General features: G+C 41.3%; 1 protein-coding gene across 1 annotated transcript in view; it reads left to right on the plus strand.

Moving 5' to 3' along the window:
• The window catches only part of coro7 (coronin 7), a 107,972-nt gene that overhangs the window by 26,743 nt on the left and 64,210 nt on the right, over positions 1–17,019 (plus strand). Inside the window, exons 8-9 of the mRNA XM_085157911.1 lie at positions 7,728–7,811; positions 8,672–8,754. Of these exons, the coding sequence (XP_085014037.1) occupies positions 7,728–7,811; positions 8,672–8,754 (167 nt within the window). The remainder of the gene's footprint in view (positions 1–7,727; positions 7,812–8,671; positions 8,755–17,019) is intronic.

Genomic DNA, 17,019 nt, shown 5'->3' on the forward strand with positions numbered 1-17,019 from the left:
ATCTTGTAAGGCAGTTAATGAGAGGATTTTCCAAAATTTCCAAGTATTATTTAATATAGAGTACATGTAAGTTCCCTTTTTTTAATTTGAGGAAGCTGAGCAGCAGCAGATGATTGACACCTACCAACTTTAAGCCCACATTATCAGACTGGACATTGTCAACACACTATTATAAGACAGGATGAAATGAGTATTTATTCTTCCAGTACATTAAATTAAATTCTTCACTGCTGGCACTCATTGTTGAATACACTCCCATTGAGCTGATATAGAGAACATTGAAAAACCGAACAGAAAGAGGGGCTGTGAAATAGAGGGATGGAGAGATTGTGATAGTTCCCATATGTGCATACAGACACCTGATATTCATCCTGGTGGGTGAATCAACATTCTCGGTGAGTGACACAGATGTGCACACCGTCTGCTCAAGTTCAAAAGTTAAATAGCTGAGGGAGAAGGACAGAAGGAGATGGAATGATCTTCATTTGTTTATATTGAGAGAGGATATTTAATAGACCCATAAAAGCATAATTGGCCAGACTGCTGACTGGCACTTTCCTGTTGCCTGTAAAGTGTTTAACCTCGGTGTAAACCCTGCCTGCTGTCACTTCAGTTTGAATTGCATTATCACTGCCAGCAATTCTTTCATCCTTTCTTTTTATCCTTCTTGGGCATTCCTTCTTTATTGTTATTAGACTGAATTCAGTATTTTTATGATTTAGTCTGTAAAATATTTGCCCTGATCTTGATGCGGACGCTTTATTCTTTTCCCAGATGTGATGTCATTTCCTTTACTTCCTTTACTCTGTCATTCGAGCAGGTGTAACTGATCCCCTGTGCATATTTTGTAAATTCATGAAGTGTCTCTCACTTTTTCTCAGCTTCTCTGTGATTCCATCCTTTGTTTGGCTTTTAAGGAAACATTTGTCTTGTTTTCCTTTTTTTTCTTTTCTGTTACCTCTGTCTCTTTTTCTCCTCATTTTCAAATGTGTCGTGGTCGATTAGTCAGATATCTGTAAGGTTTAGCTGTGAGCAGGAGAAGGCCTAGGTGAATGGGATTTCAGACATATTTATGGCCCCAGTGGAGAGATACTGTTTGGCAGCATGTATATACACACTCACAAGGTCCAGATGTTGTGTCCTCTGGCCGCCCTTCGGCATCAGTAGTATTGTAGCCCTCTCATGGCTGTGCTACTCTTCCTTAAACTGAAACACTGTTTACTGGGAAAAGGTGAATGGAGCTCAGAAAAACCTCCTAATACTCAGTTGTACTGCAGGGGCTCCAGTTGCCAGCTGGAGCCACGATGACAGCTTCATTGAGGGGCTCAGAGTTGCACGTGCCTTCAGATCTGCACGTGCCTTCAGATCTGGGTGAAGGATGAGATGTTGGCGTGATTTAATGATATCTGCAGAGAGACTTCAGGCTGGTTTATAAGCCCTGCCTGGCTGCCTCATTGATGGCTTGTCTGCAGTGGCAAAACTAAGCTGTTCCTCTCCAGATGTGGCCCACAAAGGTGAAATGTTGTTTTTTTTCTTTAAAAAGAATTATGTCTTTTTCCCCTTCCTACTCCACAAGCAGTTCTAAAAATAGGATATAAATTTATGGTGGTATGAAATGAGGGTCTTGTACAATTGGCTTCTTTAGTATCACTGGTAACATAGATCTAGGGCTTGTGGATGGTCTAAAGAGATATGTTTCTTTCTTCTTTCCTTTATTGCCACCATAAGCTTGAAGTCTCTAAACAGCTATTCATGATCTGTAATTGCTACAAACTTTAAGGTTTCCGTGCGGATGAACTTATCATCCTCATTCGTGACAGATTAATTAAAGAGACTGTTCCCATCAGCCTCAGACGTACTCGGTGTCAGTTTTGGAAACAATAGTGTGTTAATCAGAGGGTGTATTTAAAAGGTGGATGTAGCCACAGTGACATCAATCAAATGTGAATCCACTTTTTAAAGTCTTAACTTTATGTTCAATTCAATTTTATTTATATAGTGCCAAATCATAACAGTGGTCAAGGCGCTTTATATTGTAAGGGAAAGGCCCTAAAATAGTACAGAGAAAGCCCCATCCATCAAACAATCCGCTTTGAGCAGGAAAATCTCGCTTTTCACAGGCAGAACCAGGCTCTGGGAGGGGCAACCATCTGCCGTGACCAGTTGGGTGTAATGAGATTTATGTAAATGTATGACAGTTATCAGCCAAACCACACTAGCTATGTTAGCATATCATCTAAGTCACACTGACTAGTTTATCAAGGTAAATCTAAAGATTTTAAGAGAACAACAAAATGCTCACAATCCAAATTACTTTGAGTTTCTTGGGAAGGGCATCTTTATTAGAGCCTCTAATACCTCTACAGTGGATATTAAAAGCATGGATACCACTGTTAAGATGAAAGGCTTTCATGATGTTAAAAAATAAGGCCACAATAAATAATTTCAAAACTTTTCCACCTTAAATGTAACCGTTAGCAGAAATGCCACAATGTACGATTTGACTGAAAAACAAACACATCTGTTTGGGTGGAGAAAAAAAGCACAATAAGCGGTCTGTATAAGTGCGCACACCCTTAAACTAATACTTTAAGTACCTTATGATTTAATCAGTATTCAGTGACATTCATTCAGCGGCGTTCCCCTGGACGAGCTGGGTGAGGTGTCCTGGAAGAACGAGTTTTGGGCTTCTTTACTTAGACTGCTGACCTCAACACATGGACCAAATTATTTGATAGATTATTAAAGTATTAAGGAGTATTAAGGAGTATTAAAAGTTCACCAAAAATGCACCTACCAGTTGTTAACGTGTTTAATTCTGGCCCTTATTTTGGTGTTTTAACAGCGAGGGTAACTGGGATTTTTTTTGCAAAAAAGTATTCAAGCCGTTTTTGACTAATGCTAAATTTAGATTGTAAATAGAGTGAACACCAAATATCATAAATCAACATAAACATTTATTTTAAGCGTGTCAGGTCAGAGCCATGCCGTGCCCAGTACAGCTCCACAGGAATGGCAACAAGCCTGCAGACTTGGCCTTCTTCACGGGTGATGCTTTTCTCACTTATTGCAAATATGATTGGGGGGAAAAAAGCTGACCTCACATTAACAAAGTCATCTGGTGCTCAGCCATGGATTAGCATAACTGACTATGATAAAAAAAAAGTGATGATGATGCTGTATTTAGTCTGTTTACTCTTGCATGTAATTAGAACACATTTGGAATCTCCATCTGTTTTTGAGAATTGTGACTCACAAAACACATGTGGCTCCTAAAAGCAGTTTGAGTGTTAAACAGAGCCTGCATGCTTTAAATGGTCTTCGCTCAGCTTGTTCTTAGTTTGGTCAGACTTCCTCACCAATGCTTTACCCCTGGAAGGAAATCAGCCAGTGGTGATGGTGATGAACGGCTCAGTGGCAATGACTTCTTTTCATGTCTGTTTACACGGCACCAGCTTTAGCTTTTCTCCTTCCTCGCTCTTTTCTGATGTATTGCTTTTTTCGAATGCCTGTGTTTACTCTGGACCTCTGCTGTACATCTGAAGATGGACTTATCAAGGCAAATATGAGCTCTATTACCTGCATGAGGTACACCATCTGACTACAGGCTGAAAAATGATCCCAGTCTCAGCTTAAGTGTTTATTCAATCCAGGACTTATTATCAACTCTGTCAGTACAACTTTGGTAGTGTTGCTTTAGAAATATGTTTGAGGGCCAGGTCAGTAGTATATTTTCTAAACCCTCTTAGTGGATGAAGCTATCTGGGAGCATACCAGGAGCCATCTGTATAACATACAGGTGGTGTTAGATAAAACAATGAAACGGACAAAGACATATCACCTCTGAGAGTGGTGCAGAAGTGAACGTTTGATCATGACGTGTGCAAATGTAGCTTTGTCAAGTAAATTCATAGCTGGGAACAATAAATTTTGTTTGAACTGCCAGTGTGGCCAACAAGAATACCTTCAACTGACTGCTGAGGATTTATAGGTTGTTCCATTTTACTGAGGAAGGTGATTCCAGCACAGGAGTCTTGGCCGAAACTTCAATTCATATTTATGTTACAACATTAATGACTGGAAAGTAGGCATCTTGCCAATCTAGCTTTGTCAGTTATCAAGCTCAACGTCACTTATTGTTTGGTTACAGCGGCGTCAGGTTTTTGCAGGATATAATTTTAGATCTCCAACATGTGGTTAATCACCACCCTGAGTGGTTGCCAATCAGGAAATGACTCATCCTAAAATCAGCATCTGATTTCTGTAGGTCAATATCTGCTTAACAAGAGGTCTGTATTACTCTTGCTTAAGCTGAAACTGTTTAGTCTGAAAAAGTGAAAAGCTCAGCAGATGAACTGCAGTGGATCCAGCCAGCAAGCTCTGATGACATCTTCATAGAAAGTCTTAAAGCTGCACATTCCTTCAGATCTGGGTGAAGGATGACATCATGTTGATGTGTTTAAAAAATATCTGCAGACAGAATCCAGGCTGGTTTACATGTCCTGCCTTGCTGATCTTTACTTGTTTCTGTCTTATTTCTTTGGTGCCATCACAAGCTTTTGTTGCTATTAACAGCTATTGTTGTGAAGGTTATAAAATTTACTGCAGACAGGAAGGTTTGGATTTAGATGATCATCATCATCCCCCTGTGTCTGGTTAAGGTATAGCTGCTCAATTGTCCCCCTGTGGCATCACCAGAGGGGGTTACCATTAGAGATTAAAGTGCACTCTCCATAATGTGCAATGGGCAGATATCAGCTGAACAGCTAAAACAGCAGGTGAAGTTGAAGAATTTAGAGGTATTTCTCTTTTTTCATTATTCCATTTGATGGGAGTCTTGAGCCTTGGTTGTTGTTTTTCTTGAACTTCCTCAATAATATCCTCTCATATGGAGGGTGACAGCTTGGGTCTTCTTCCAGACCTTTGCAAAGTGGTGACACGTCAGTGTAACTATTTGAACTGATGCTGTTGGATTCTGCAGTTCTTTAGAAATGCTACAATTCTCCTTCTTAAAGTTTCCCAGAACTCCTTGGACTTCCCCATTGTTCTGAGTATTGGTCAATCCAGTGAGATTGGTCGAACAAATCTTTTTTATGCTGGCAAAGGGAGGCTACCAGTTGTAGTAGGCAACAAGAAGTTAATAGGCCTTGGCCATGTCAAGTTAAAAGATATAGAATTTTCAGAATGACTTATTCAAAGATTTAAGTAAGTTTATGTATATATTTTAACCTGCATGCATGCTTTTTACCCATGAAATAGAGAAAATACCCCCAAAAAGTGTTTTTTAAAGTATTAAAGATATATACGGTACAATCATTCCACCCTGGAACAAAAGAAAAGGAAAAGTTCAAAAGCATAATTAAAAGTCCCCAAATTACCAAGACATTCATGCCCATGATACGTGTATATAAACCTCTGACCACAACTGTAACCTACTTAACAAGATAAGACACAATTACACTATCCCTTTGGGGAAGGGAGTGAACTTTTAAGATTCCTTTTCAGTGAAATAAATAAAACAAGCATCAATTCCAGTAAAATGACCACACTTATCCTTTCTTTTTTCGGTCCAAAGAACTGTGCCCTGAGCTACCAAAGTGTGTCAGTCATAGTTTGGAAATTTCAAAGTAACATGTGCCTGGAGAGGATTTGGAAGGAATCGGCAGGGATGAAATGCTTACTTGAAACATTTATAAACCATATCTTCAGTTTCTTCCTCTGAGCAGTCAATTCTGAAACCACCAGAATCAGACTGTGGCAAGAACAACATCAGAAAGGGGGAGGGGAAAAAAGGAAGTGGGATTTGAGTTTGAAGTGATAGTTCCCACATATGTTTGTCCTTCCCTACTCACATTTGCAAAACTCTTTCTAAACTGCCTTTTATTATTATGTGTGCATCCCTGTTTGACCAACTGTGGGCTTCAGCTGCAGATTTATCATGCGCCCAGCATATATATGGAGGTTGTATAGTGCCGGGCCCTATTACCCTCTGACCTCCAGTGAGATCAGGGGTGCAACATGGCAGCTTAAATTCTCCCCATTTGTTTTTACAATTTGTCATCTGTGACTATTTAACGGTTGCACAAGAATGAGGCTGCATGCTCTGTAGGGAGGTTGTTAGAATCGAGTGCTAGAAAATAAGCCTCTGTCTTCTTGCCATACACAGAAGTTCATCCGTGTTCCTCGGGGTTAGTATGTCCATAAAGAAGACAGCATTAATTTTGTGAGGCACATTGGGCTGAGGGGCTCACATCTCCTGTTCCATGGAAATCTCATCACTGGCTCCCATTCCTTATGCTTAAAGCTCAGTGTAACTTTAGTATTACTACACAGATACTGGGGGAATTGCTGACTGAGATGGGCTGGGAGACTTTACTTGTATTACCTGTCCTGATGGATAGGCTCTTAATAAGTGATTTTAACACTTGAAAGTAGCTGATGGATACTCTGTGAATGAGCTTAGTTTATCTCGTCTCAGCTCTGTTGTCAATAATCACAGCACATGCCATATGAAGTGAGTCAGTAGAAACTCTGTGTTTAACACAATGCATACAAAATCCTGCTCAATTACATGCACTCTTCTGCCTTCTTCTCTTTAATATGTTGTCTTTACAGATTGCCACATTCCTTACATTTCAACACTCCCTGTTGTTTTCAGGCATTACTTTTGACAATGTGTGTCTTTTGTATTTTGAGACCACCCGGTAAACTCGGCCCGGTTGTGCTGTTTCTGCGCATATTCCCCATGGAAACTGCGCAACAAAGACTCATGAATACACCAGTAGTGTCACAGTTTAGGAACCTTAGCTGCACTCAAGGCAGAAGTCCCCTTGTCTGCTACATCAACAATAACAAGCTCTCCTTTCATGGGGCAAGTCCTGTTCTGTCCAGCCACGGGGATGTGAGGCACCTGTGAATCCTGTCTGTAGTCCTTCCCCTTTCTACTCTTTGCTGCAAATCATACACTCATCACTTCCCACGTTATCCTGAGCTAGACCTGGAGGTTATATGTAAAGTTGGGGGTTTCTCTAATGGGCTGAATGGTTGAGAGATGACATCAGAGCGCTAGATGATTTCTTTAAAGAAGGTGATTTGTATGTTAAACTTAGGGAAAATTATAATTTGAAAGGCTCTGATCATTTTTGGAAATACATACAAATTAAAGATCGTATAGTAAGTAACATCCAGGTGCATATATGTGCCAACATTCCTATAGTGCACACAGGTTTTGGATTGTATTGACCAGTGATTGAAGTGTGATTTTCCCCATGTCACCAAGGATCTCCTCAGGTACCTTACCACAGTTGAATGAGCCTGTAATGAGAGTATTGAGGTGGTTCTAGTCCTGAAGCTTTGGAAAGAATCTACAACTCTGACACTAAAAATGTTTGCTAAACAAATGATTGACATGCTTGTGAGAAGATGTTTGGAAGGATGTTTGTGATTCCAATAGTATGTCCTAGATGTTTGATACTTGACTATTACTCAATAACTTGTTGTACAAATTTTCTCATATACCTCACTCCATGTCTGCCTCTTTGAGCAGCCTTATTCTTTCCTTTTGTTTTGATGTTTCTGCATTTAATTTAATAAAAATTCTGAATTATAAAGTTTGGGTTTCACCACTGAGACTTTAACTTTCAGGAAAAATGACGTGTTTTGTCTTCTTGTGATACTGATTGGAAAGTCAAGTAATCTATTTATTTTTTGTATTATTTTGCCCATAGAGTGCCAAGAGTCTTCAAAGCAACAAGGATTCACGGATCCTGTGGACCAAAGATGATCTTTTACTGACCACTGGCTTTGATACGGTGAGAAAGTGTGAAGCTAACTTGTTATACTTGGTACTCTGTAAGAATTACAGAATCAGTGCCTCTTTATACAGTAAGATGTATAAAACTTACACCAAAAACACGAGACACCGACAGGAAATTGTTTTATTCATACATTTAAAAAAGCAAAACAAAACAATTATTCCACAATGCCAATCACTCAAGAGGAAATGGGGATTGGCATGACCAAAACTATTCCAACTGTGTGCAATAAATTTGCAATCAGGTGCTGTCTTTGTTGCATTAAGATGCTGGTAAAGCAACCGATAAAAAAAAGACTGATTGGATTTTGCTATGTGTTTGCCATTGAATTGGGTCCAGATGCCTATTTCCTGCAATTTATGATAATACAGTGATAACTGTGATAAATCAGTGAAAAGTACTGCCGACTCCTTAAATCTGTTTCACATTAATTACATTCAGTCTAGCCAGAACCTCATAGATTTGACATGGAAATCCAGAAATTCCTCCACAAGCAGGGACTTAGCTGCATGTGTGCTTGGCAACATTGGATTAGTGTAGAATACAATCAGTAATAGTGCCAGTTGATTCCCCACTGGCATAAAGATACATCGCAGATGAGTTGCGCTCCTCTGTGTGAGTGATTGCAGTCAGTCTGAGTTAAGACTGATTGTTTGGAGAGAGGTTACCTCCCACCCGTTGACCTGTGCAATCATCCTGCAATCAAAATAGAAAATTAGCATCACATAGTGCTGTAATATGTGACAATTTCAAAAACACCTCTTAGGTTCATATAAAAAAAGTAACTTATTTGACCCTTTTTAGCGTGCTCTGTCTCTGTTCGGAGTACTCAGTGTCTTACTTTGTTGTTTGTTTAGATGCGTAGTCGTGAGGCGAGACTTTGGGACAGCAGGAAGCTGAGCTCTTCGCTCGGCTCTGTTTCGCTCGGCACTTCCAGTGGGTGAGTACAGCATCAGTTTGTATCCATAACTGACTCACACAGCCATGACCTTCTCACTTTTAAGTGTTTGTCTGTGAGTGAGAGTTTACGAGGTCACGTGTTGCAGTACAACGGTGTATCTGTGTGTGCATATCATGTAGGTGGGCATATTAGTGTGTAGCTGGCACATATGCAATGATACATGGCCAGACAGTCATGTGGACCTCCCAGAGTTTTTACACTGTTCCTCCACATTCTTGCTGTTTCCGGGAATGTCGCAGACAGATTCGTGTACTGTCTCAGTGCAGCAAAGCGTGTGCACATGTGTGCTGAGCGTCGCTCTCTCTACGACTGCTGCAAAAGGGTCAGGAAGCAGCAGCAGACACACTGACACTTCCTCCCTCAGCTCGCTGCTTGTCATTTCTCCAGCCGCTCAGTTTATTTTCCCAAACACGGCTGCCGAGGACCGGAGGACAGCAGGAGCGTGGCTGGGCTCCAGAGGGGAGACAAGGGGAATAGAAGGATGGAGGAAGAAAGAGAAAAGAGGAGGTGGGAGTGAGGATTCCTTTGTTAGATTGAGCTCATGCATTGTAGTGTTGTTATGAACAGGCTGGCCTTCCAAGTCATTCCACTCATAAAGTGACTGGACTTTGTCAGGTCATGCTGTAGTCTGTGGTGGATGAAGTAAATTTATTATCATTATTATTACTGCAAAAAACATTTTTCTTGCCATATGTGAAATGGCCACAGCAGGACAGATTCAACATTTGTTCTTCTGGCACAGCTATTCAGACTGGGTGTCCACGTGTGGCTGGACCAGAAAGTGTGAAGCTTTATGGCCTAGTTTTTTATTAGACAAAACACTACCAGAGGGAAGCGGTCTCTGTGGAATGTCATAGTTTTTGTTTTCTTCCAGTGAATGAGAGGAGTTAACACAGCAAGGTCCCTAAGTACCAGCCTCTGCCCTCCCTCCCTCTGCCCTCCCTCCCTCCCTCTGCCCTCGTGCTCGCCACTCGTCTCCATTTCCTCTATTTCCTCTTTCATTTGATTGAGACAGATAGTTGCATGTCTGAGTGCCTCTTCGCAATCATCCCATTGTTTGGTGCCTGTGCACTTTTCTTGGAATTAGGGGCTACGTGATGCCACAGATGCCAGTGTTTACTTCCTGTTACCAAAACTGGTAATTTGTTTTGTGAGATCCATGATACAAGTCCCCCCGCTCACCCGAAAACCAGAACAAATCAAAGATAATGCACAAACATCGTGAGGACGGTCACACTAATCTGAGGACAAGCTGTTAAGCCTTCCGACTCTCATCTTACTCAGCCAGTGTCTGTTTTTTTTTATGAGCCTCCCTTTACCCCCCCCCCCCCCCCCTTTTTTTTTTAAATGACAGAGAAACGGCTCATCTTGCATTTATTAAATTCATTAGATTTAATTTGAGACAAGCCTTTTGGTTTCCTGGTTTTTGATAGTAGTTCAGTTTTAATGCTGTGATTTTTCCATTGGACCTAATTGCAAGGTTTGGAGCTGTCCCATCCGCAGTATTTTGGATGTCCTGTATTAAATCACTTCAATCATGCTATCATATGCCGAGATGTGTGTCAGAGAGCTTTTACTCGCAAGGCCACATCTCTTCCAGATGTCTGCACACCAGCACGGATGTAAAAGAAACAGACATTTAACCGAGAGACGAGACCTCATCATTTACTGCTTTTCAATATTGCCTTCTCACTCTTACACAGCTTAAAAAATGATATACAGTTTTTTCTCGCGTCTTTTTCCCCTTAAAATAAGTTATTACTAGAAGATAACTGTTTGTACAGCCAAGTTTCCAGAAAAGAGTGGCACTGAAAAAAATGTATAAGGATAACAAAGAAACCACAACTGCACCCACACAATTGCCAAATATTAGTATCGGGTTGTGCGCCTATCAGTGAGACTTCATGTTTATTAACTTCTCATGCCAGCTTATCCCCATTTTTCTCTTAATATTTTTCACAACCTTCACTCTTATTTTTTTAAACGCATTTTTAACTACGGCTCTAGCCGGACTTTTGACCCAAGCTGCCGTTACAGGCCGAGTCTCCATTGTAGTTGGTTAATCTCTGCAGTGGGATACATCCAGAACAGTGTCAAAAACAAACAATGCTTCAGGAGTCAAATTGAGGGGAAAATGCAGTGATTACTTTCTATTCAGCCATATCCATGTAAGCACCAGCCAACCTCTTTATCAAACTAAACTACTAGACGTAGTCTGCAATCAGTATTTACTGATAATAGAAAGTGCTGGCTGGTTTCTATTTAATGGCCAAGGTCAAAATGTTGCTGACTGCCTATTTGTCTCACTGTCTTTTTTTTTTAAACTTGTGTCTTATTTTGTAAGTAGTGGAAAAAGATTTTTGTTCTCATTTCAGACACTGTGTCCATGTCTGTGTAATATTTTTAGCACAAGTGCTTAAATTAAACATCAATCAGCCTGTTCCCGACAGGAACAAACTGTCTTTAACCTCCTTTTTTCCCCCTACTTTTTGGGAATTTTTTTGTTTTAACTGAGCATTGCATTAGTGTTTTACCAAGCACCTATGGCAAAGACAAAATGCACTAATCAAAAGGGGATATTGTCTTAATTTTTCTCTGCTTCTAATAGATTGAAAACAAGTGGCCAAGGAAACTCAAAGTCAAACATCCATAGAAGGGCACTTCCTTCTTGTCGTTTTAAGCCTGAGGTGCATATAAAGATGGATTTGTTCATGTTTTCCTGCCTGTTTTTAATTAAAACAGCTGCGGTAAACATGGTGTGTAATTGAAGCAGTGAGCTGGCTTGTATCAGGTTAGCTTTGCTTGTAGACAGCATTCAGTAGAACTGTTTTCTTTGGACTGTCACAACATAAAGAGGCCCAGGATCATGAGCCAGTAAAATAGAGTTGTGGGTGGAATATAATTTGGATGGAGAATAATGGTCTGGAAATGTTTATTTTTTGGTCGGGGTTGAAATGGAGAATGAAAAAAGTGAGGGGTGATGAGTCTGAGAGAGCATTTTGAACTATGTTAAGGTGGCTATTACTGCAAGCCTGTTTCCATGCAAGCTGTAGAGCTGCACAACGAGGAACTGTGCGGGTCTGTGTGCACTGCTCTCTCCCTCATATTCTTCCCCCTATAAACCAGAATTATAATAATGAGTTTAATTGGGTCTTTAAGCCAGCTGCAATCAGTGAACTTTATAGCTGGGCACGATTGCTACCAGCTTGCTGTGTAAATGCTTGAGACGTCACGATAATTATGCATCCTCCCCCCACTTCAGCAGCTAAACATAGTTTGACCACACTTACACAGCCACCTCTCGCTGATGTTTGCTTGCATACTAGCTTGTAATCGGGTCATAAAGATGACAGTCAGTTCTCCAGGGGTTATTCGGTTAGCATTCAGCTTGACAGAACTGCAGTCTCAGGAGAATTTCAGCCTGTGACCTCCTCTAACTGTTCTCAGTCCCTATCAGTGTTACCCTCCTCTCCTAATGGACACAAACACCATACATTTGCATGCATGCTCATTTTGTTATTTTGGTGTCTCTTAATGTCTGGCTAGAGGCTGATTTAAGTAGATCACTGTGACCTGCTGGCCTGCCTGTTGATTGGGAAGGACATATGTTTGCCCCTGGAGAGCCAGCCTCACTGCTTTTACAACCAGTCACAGGTTATACTAAGGACTTGCCCTCTGAGGCAAGCGCTGCTGACAGACTGTGCTGTTAACCGATGGAGAGAGGCTTTTGTTGTGGATGGATAGGAGTACCCCTAGTGTGCTGCCTGTACTCTTGCGCTCCTTATTGACTGTGTGGGCCGTGCCTGAGCGCAGGGCCCAGTCAGTAGGTGTATAATTGAGCCAAATTCCCTTTAATCAGATAGACTGAGAAGAGGCCTGCGCCCCATAAGAGAACGAGCCTTTTATACAGAACAGTCACTCCTTTCTCTTGCAGCGGCCCGGGCTCTCCAAAATCAGTCCCAGATGATGGCTTTCCTGTGGGTATTAGGTGCAGCTGCAGGGCCGTTTACCAAACCAGAGCAAAAAAAGAAAATACCACTAAATGTTTGAATGATAGTCTGACCTTTCTCCGTTCTAGGAGTTCACCTTCTAAGAAAAAAAAAATAGAGCTTTGCTGTTTGGATCCAGCTCAAACACAACTGTTTGAGGTGCAGGAAAAGGCAAAACTACAGTCTTCTTCAGGTGATCTGCAGGGTCAAGGCTCACCAGTACGGCTGTGGGGGATGGTATGGGGTAAAGATGTGACCGCACGCACTCGGTCAGCATTCTGACAGTTGAAACATGGCATCTGAAATCTGTTTGGGGTTTCAGTTTGTGATTAAGTGGAGAAGGAGTTTGACCAGAAGAAGAGGATGAAAAAGGAGGAGGGAGCTTTGAAATCCCCTCTTTTCTTTTCTTTTTTTTGGTGAATATATCATTACTCTATGAACCTTTATTGGCTGCATGTGTAAGTTCATATGCTAATCCTAAACTTCTTTTGCTCTTAGTTTGAGAAATCCCCCCTTGTGATTAACCAAAAGAAGAAAAAAAAGGACGGTCTACCGTCCTGTCAAAAAATACAGCTGTTATCCTTCAACGAATCCTTTCTTTATCCTTACCTGACCGCCTCCGAGACCTTCTGTCTATTACTATCTGTACCCCTTACTCATCTGCGTAACATCTACCTCTCCATTACGGATAGATGAAATGGAAACGGAGAGCCGGGTTTTTGAAGGTGCTCGTGTCTGGGCTTCTAATTTAGTATTTTTTCTTTTTAGAGCCAGACCTAATGGAGCTGCTCAGAAGCGGTAAAAGCAGATGGAAATATGTGAAGCGTTTGGCGGGGGATATTTAATATAATTCACAGAGGGTTTTTGATTTCATCCCGCAGGTATGTGCTCAGCACTCCAGGGATCAGAAGGACCCTTTTGTGTGAACCCACCACAGAAGGAAAAATAAAAAGTCTCTCACTCCCACCTTAGACTGCCTCCTTTCACCCTCTTTCCCTCCTGATTTCTTTCATGTACCTTTGTATTTCTTTAGTTTCTTTTATACTTTGCATTAATGGTATGGAAATGGAGATTACTAGTCGCAGGAAGTCACTCTGCATTAAATTGCACTTGAGGACGTCCTAATGTTGTTAAGGTATTTAAACAAATGGTTTGGTACTAGAAGGCTGAAGCCTCCCCCCCAATTTGTCTCAGTTTTGAGGCTCGAGACTTCACTTTCAAACCTTAACAAAAGCAGCAGCAGAGTTGCACTTGCAGCTGTGGGTATTGTTTTTCTCCAGCATCTGGAAAATTGTCTTTCTTTTCCCTTTATTGGAAATGCACTCACAATAACAGTTAGGATCTTTGCTGCTCACACTGCTCAGGATTATTTTAGCACTTGTTTATTTGTTCTGTGGGTTAGATATCCAGTAGCTGAGGAATAAATACACTGCTAGTATCAATGAAGGGAACTGTAATAATTTGATGGAGATCTTCTAAACCTAAGCAGCTAGTTCTATATGTATCATTTTTCCTTCCTTTTCTTTTACCTGTGTTTTACTTATTTCCTTTACTGTGCTCTTTTTTTAAAACCAGATTTGTCTACCATCTGTTAATGCCTTTGAAATTTGTATTCTAGTTTAACCCCCTCTTTTTGGACCCAAGTGCCTTTCAACAAATCCATGTGTTTTCTAAGACTCGTGATTGCGCCTTTCACGAGACTCAAGAACCGTCGTGCGGTACAGAGCTCCCGTTTTTAAAATCATGCCTTGGTTCTGGACGCCAGTCACCTCCTGGATAAATGCCACCACTCTCTGCTGTGGTAAGAAGACCATTCTGAGTGATGGAGAGAAGTGTGTTTCTCATTAGTACATGGTTTCCTCTGCCTCGCACCCTGCCCACACCCACCCTGCAGGCTGGCCTCTAACTCCTGCCTCTGAGACTGGAGCCTGTCATTGTGCGCCTAATAGTCTTGCAAAAAAGAACAGAGGTAAGAAGGGAATGACAGACAGCTCAGGATATGGATGAACAAAGACATGCAGGAGTTGCGTCATGGCCATGTAATTTATACGTTATGTGCGTTCTGTTACATGCACAGGAGAGATGAAAATAGATAAACTTACACAGCCTGAGAAAAGAGCAGAATAAAATTTGTGGTACTTCTTATCTTTAGTTTAGTTAAAAGCTGATGAAGCATCTAACGCAATCCATAAATTTTGTATAAATTTTAATAAAGTGTCACCTTTCATCATTAATTCAAAGCGTCCAAAGCGTTTACGTCCATGTTAGGGAGGGTCTTCCTTTATAATCCTCACAATATAGTTGGCTGGGCTAAATATAAAAGCAACAAAGAACCAAAAAATGTTTGTCCTCCATTGAGCTGTTTTGTCCAGTAATGTTCCTTGCGGCTGAGCAGATCAGACGTTTTTGTACAAATCTGAACCTGTCTGAAGCTGAAACTTGTCAACTAAACACTACAGTCATTGTTTTATTAATTTCAGCCAACGAAAATGTGTCAACCAAATACTGGAAGCCAGATATGATAGCCAACAGTGATGCCACAGCTGATCTCATAATATCTGAAATGGTGATGTTTCCCATGTGTAAATAGTCTGTATACTCTCTGCACAGCCATCATCCACATCTGGACCTTCAAAAAAACAGCCCAACTTTCCTTCCTTTTTTTAAAGCCTGTTTAAGTGAGCAGACTTTTCCTATAATTTAATAGCGAGAGCAGGCTAGGTGGATTGTCTCCTCATTGTATTCTCTTTTATGGTCAGGTTTCCATGATAGAAACCAGCAATCTGCATCCTGCCATTGGCAGGTCTGCTGCCTATGAGGGGAACTCACAGAAAACAGAAGGAAATTCAATAAAAAAATTTCCCTCTGTTTCTCGAGTTTTCTCGACGCTCTCTGATTGGCTGGTGGCAGGTGGGCCACATGTGCTCCTGGCTGATATCTCTCCCCATGTGGGCCCTATTTGCCTGCCCACAGCATGGAAACATGTCAGTGTCAGCGAGGCAGAAGTAATATGCCATGCATAGTTTAATAGGAAAAGTGCTGAAGCCTGCTGCTGCTCACTGACTATTTGTTCGCAGTCTCAATTGTGTTTATTCACAGAGTCAGCCGTGCATACATAAATGATGTGTACACGTATGCACATGTTGCTGACTAGTAGGTGGACAACAGAGAGGAAAATAGCGGCGAAGGGTCTGAACTCCATCACTGCCTGTCAGATTTCACTCGTCTCTATGGAAATGTTATGACAACAAAGCTGCTCTGCACCTGCGTGGCCCCTTTGTTTTCCTGTTCAGAGTTGTGTGTCTGCATCTGGGCAAGTGCACTTGGCCTAAGAAGATTAGAAAAAAACAAAAACCGTCAAGATGTAATTGGTGGTGGGAGAGCGGAGGAGGTGGTGGTGGCCAGGAAATAATTTCACCATTGTGCAAAGCATACTGGAGGAACTGATGAAGAAAAGGTGGAGGACCCTCAGGGTCTGTGCACTCTTGAAGAAACCTCTGTGGACTTTCCTGCTTTAACACTGACTGAGAGTCCTCTGTATGAGGCCAGCTAACATTATTTCAGCAAGGTCAATTAGTCAGCCGGCTATTGTATGCATGCTTTGTGTTAGACCGCAGAGGGAGAGGACTAAAAGGCTGAGGACTAGTGGGAGGTAGAGTCCTGTTTTGTGCCTTTGTTCTCCTTTTTTTAAAACAAAAAACTAAAAATAAAAACTAAAACATTTTCCCTTTGGAAACAAAGGATGGTAAGAAAAATGGACTTTATCTTAATTGTTGGATTTGTAGCTGTTTTTAATTTACAGAATGCTCAAACAGCTAGTTTAAAATGGTAATCGGCTATTTTAATTGAACACCTACTGAATAATTGTGGAAACTGCTGAAATCATTGTTGCAAGCAACCAGACCTACATGAATGATTGTTACAGTGTGGTTTGCTTGCTTTGAGTCTGTAGAGTTCCTCATCCGTGTCATCCATTGAATCTCGTCTGTGTGCTGCGACACAGGGTGTTGTAATGGGGGTTCTGTTACTCTTCAAGTGTACAGTGCTTTGCATGCATGCATGCATGTTTGTGTTGCACAGGTGTCTCTCACACAGCAGCCCAACCATGAGATGGAGGGGCTGCATTCCTACTGGGAAGCTGGACTGGTCAGCCAAAAACACGCATGTGGATTCACAAGCAATGTGACTTGCTGTCGTACGCATTCACAGGTCTAGACGTGTCTGCCATTTCTTTGCCTTTTTCATTGCACGCAGA

The sequence above is a fragment of the Neolamprologus multifasciatus genome, chromosome 4, assembly GCF_963576455.1.
Source record: "Neolamprologus multifasciatus chromosome 4, fNeoMul1.2, whole genome shotgun sequence".
NCBI classification, from domain to species: domain Eukaryota; kingdom Metazoa; phylum Chordata; class Actinopteri; order Cichliformes; family Cichlidae; genus Neolamprologus; species Neolamprologus multifasciatus.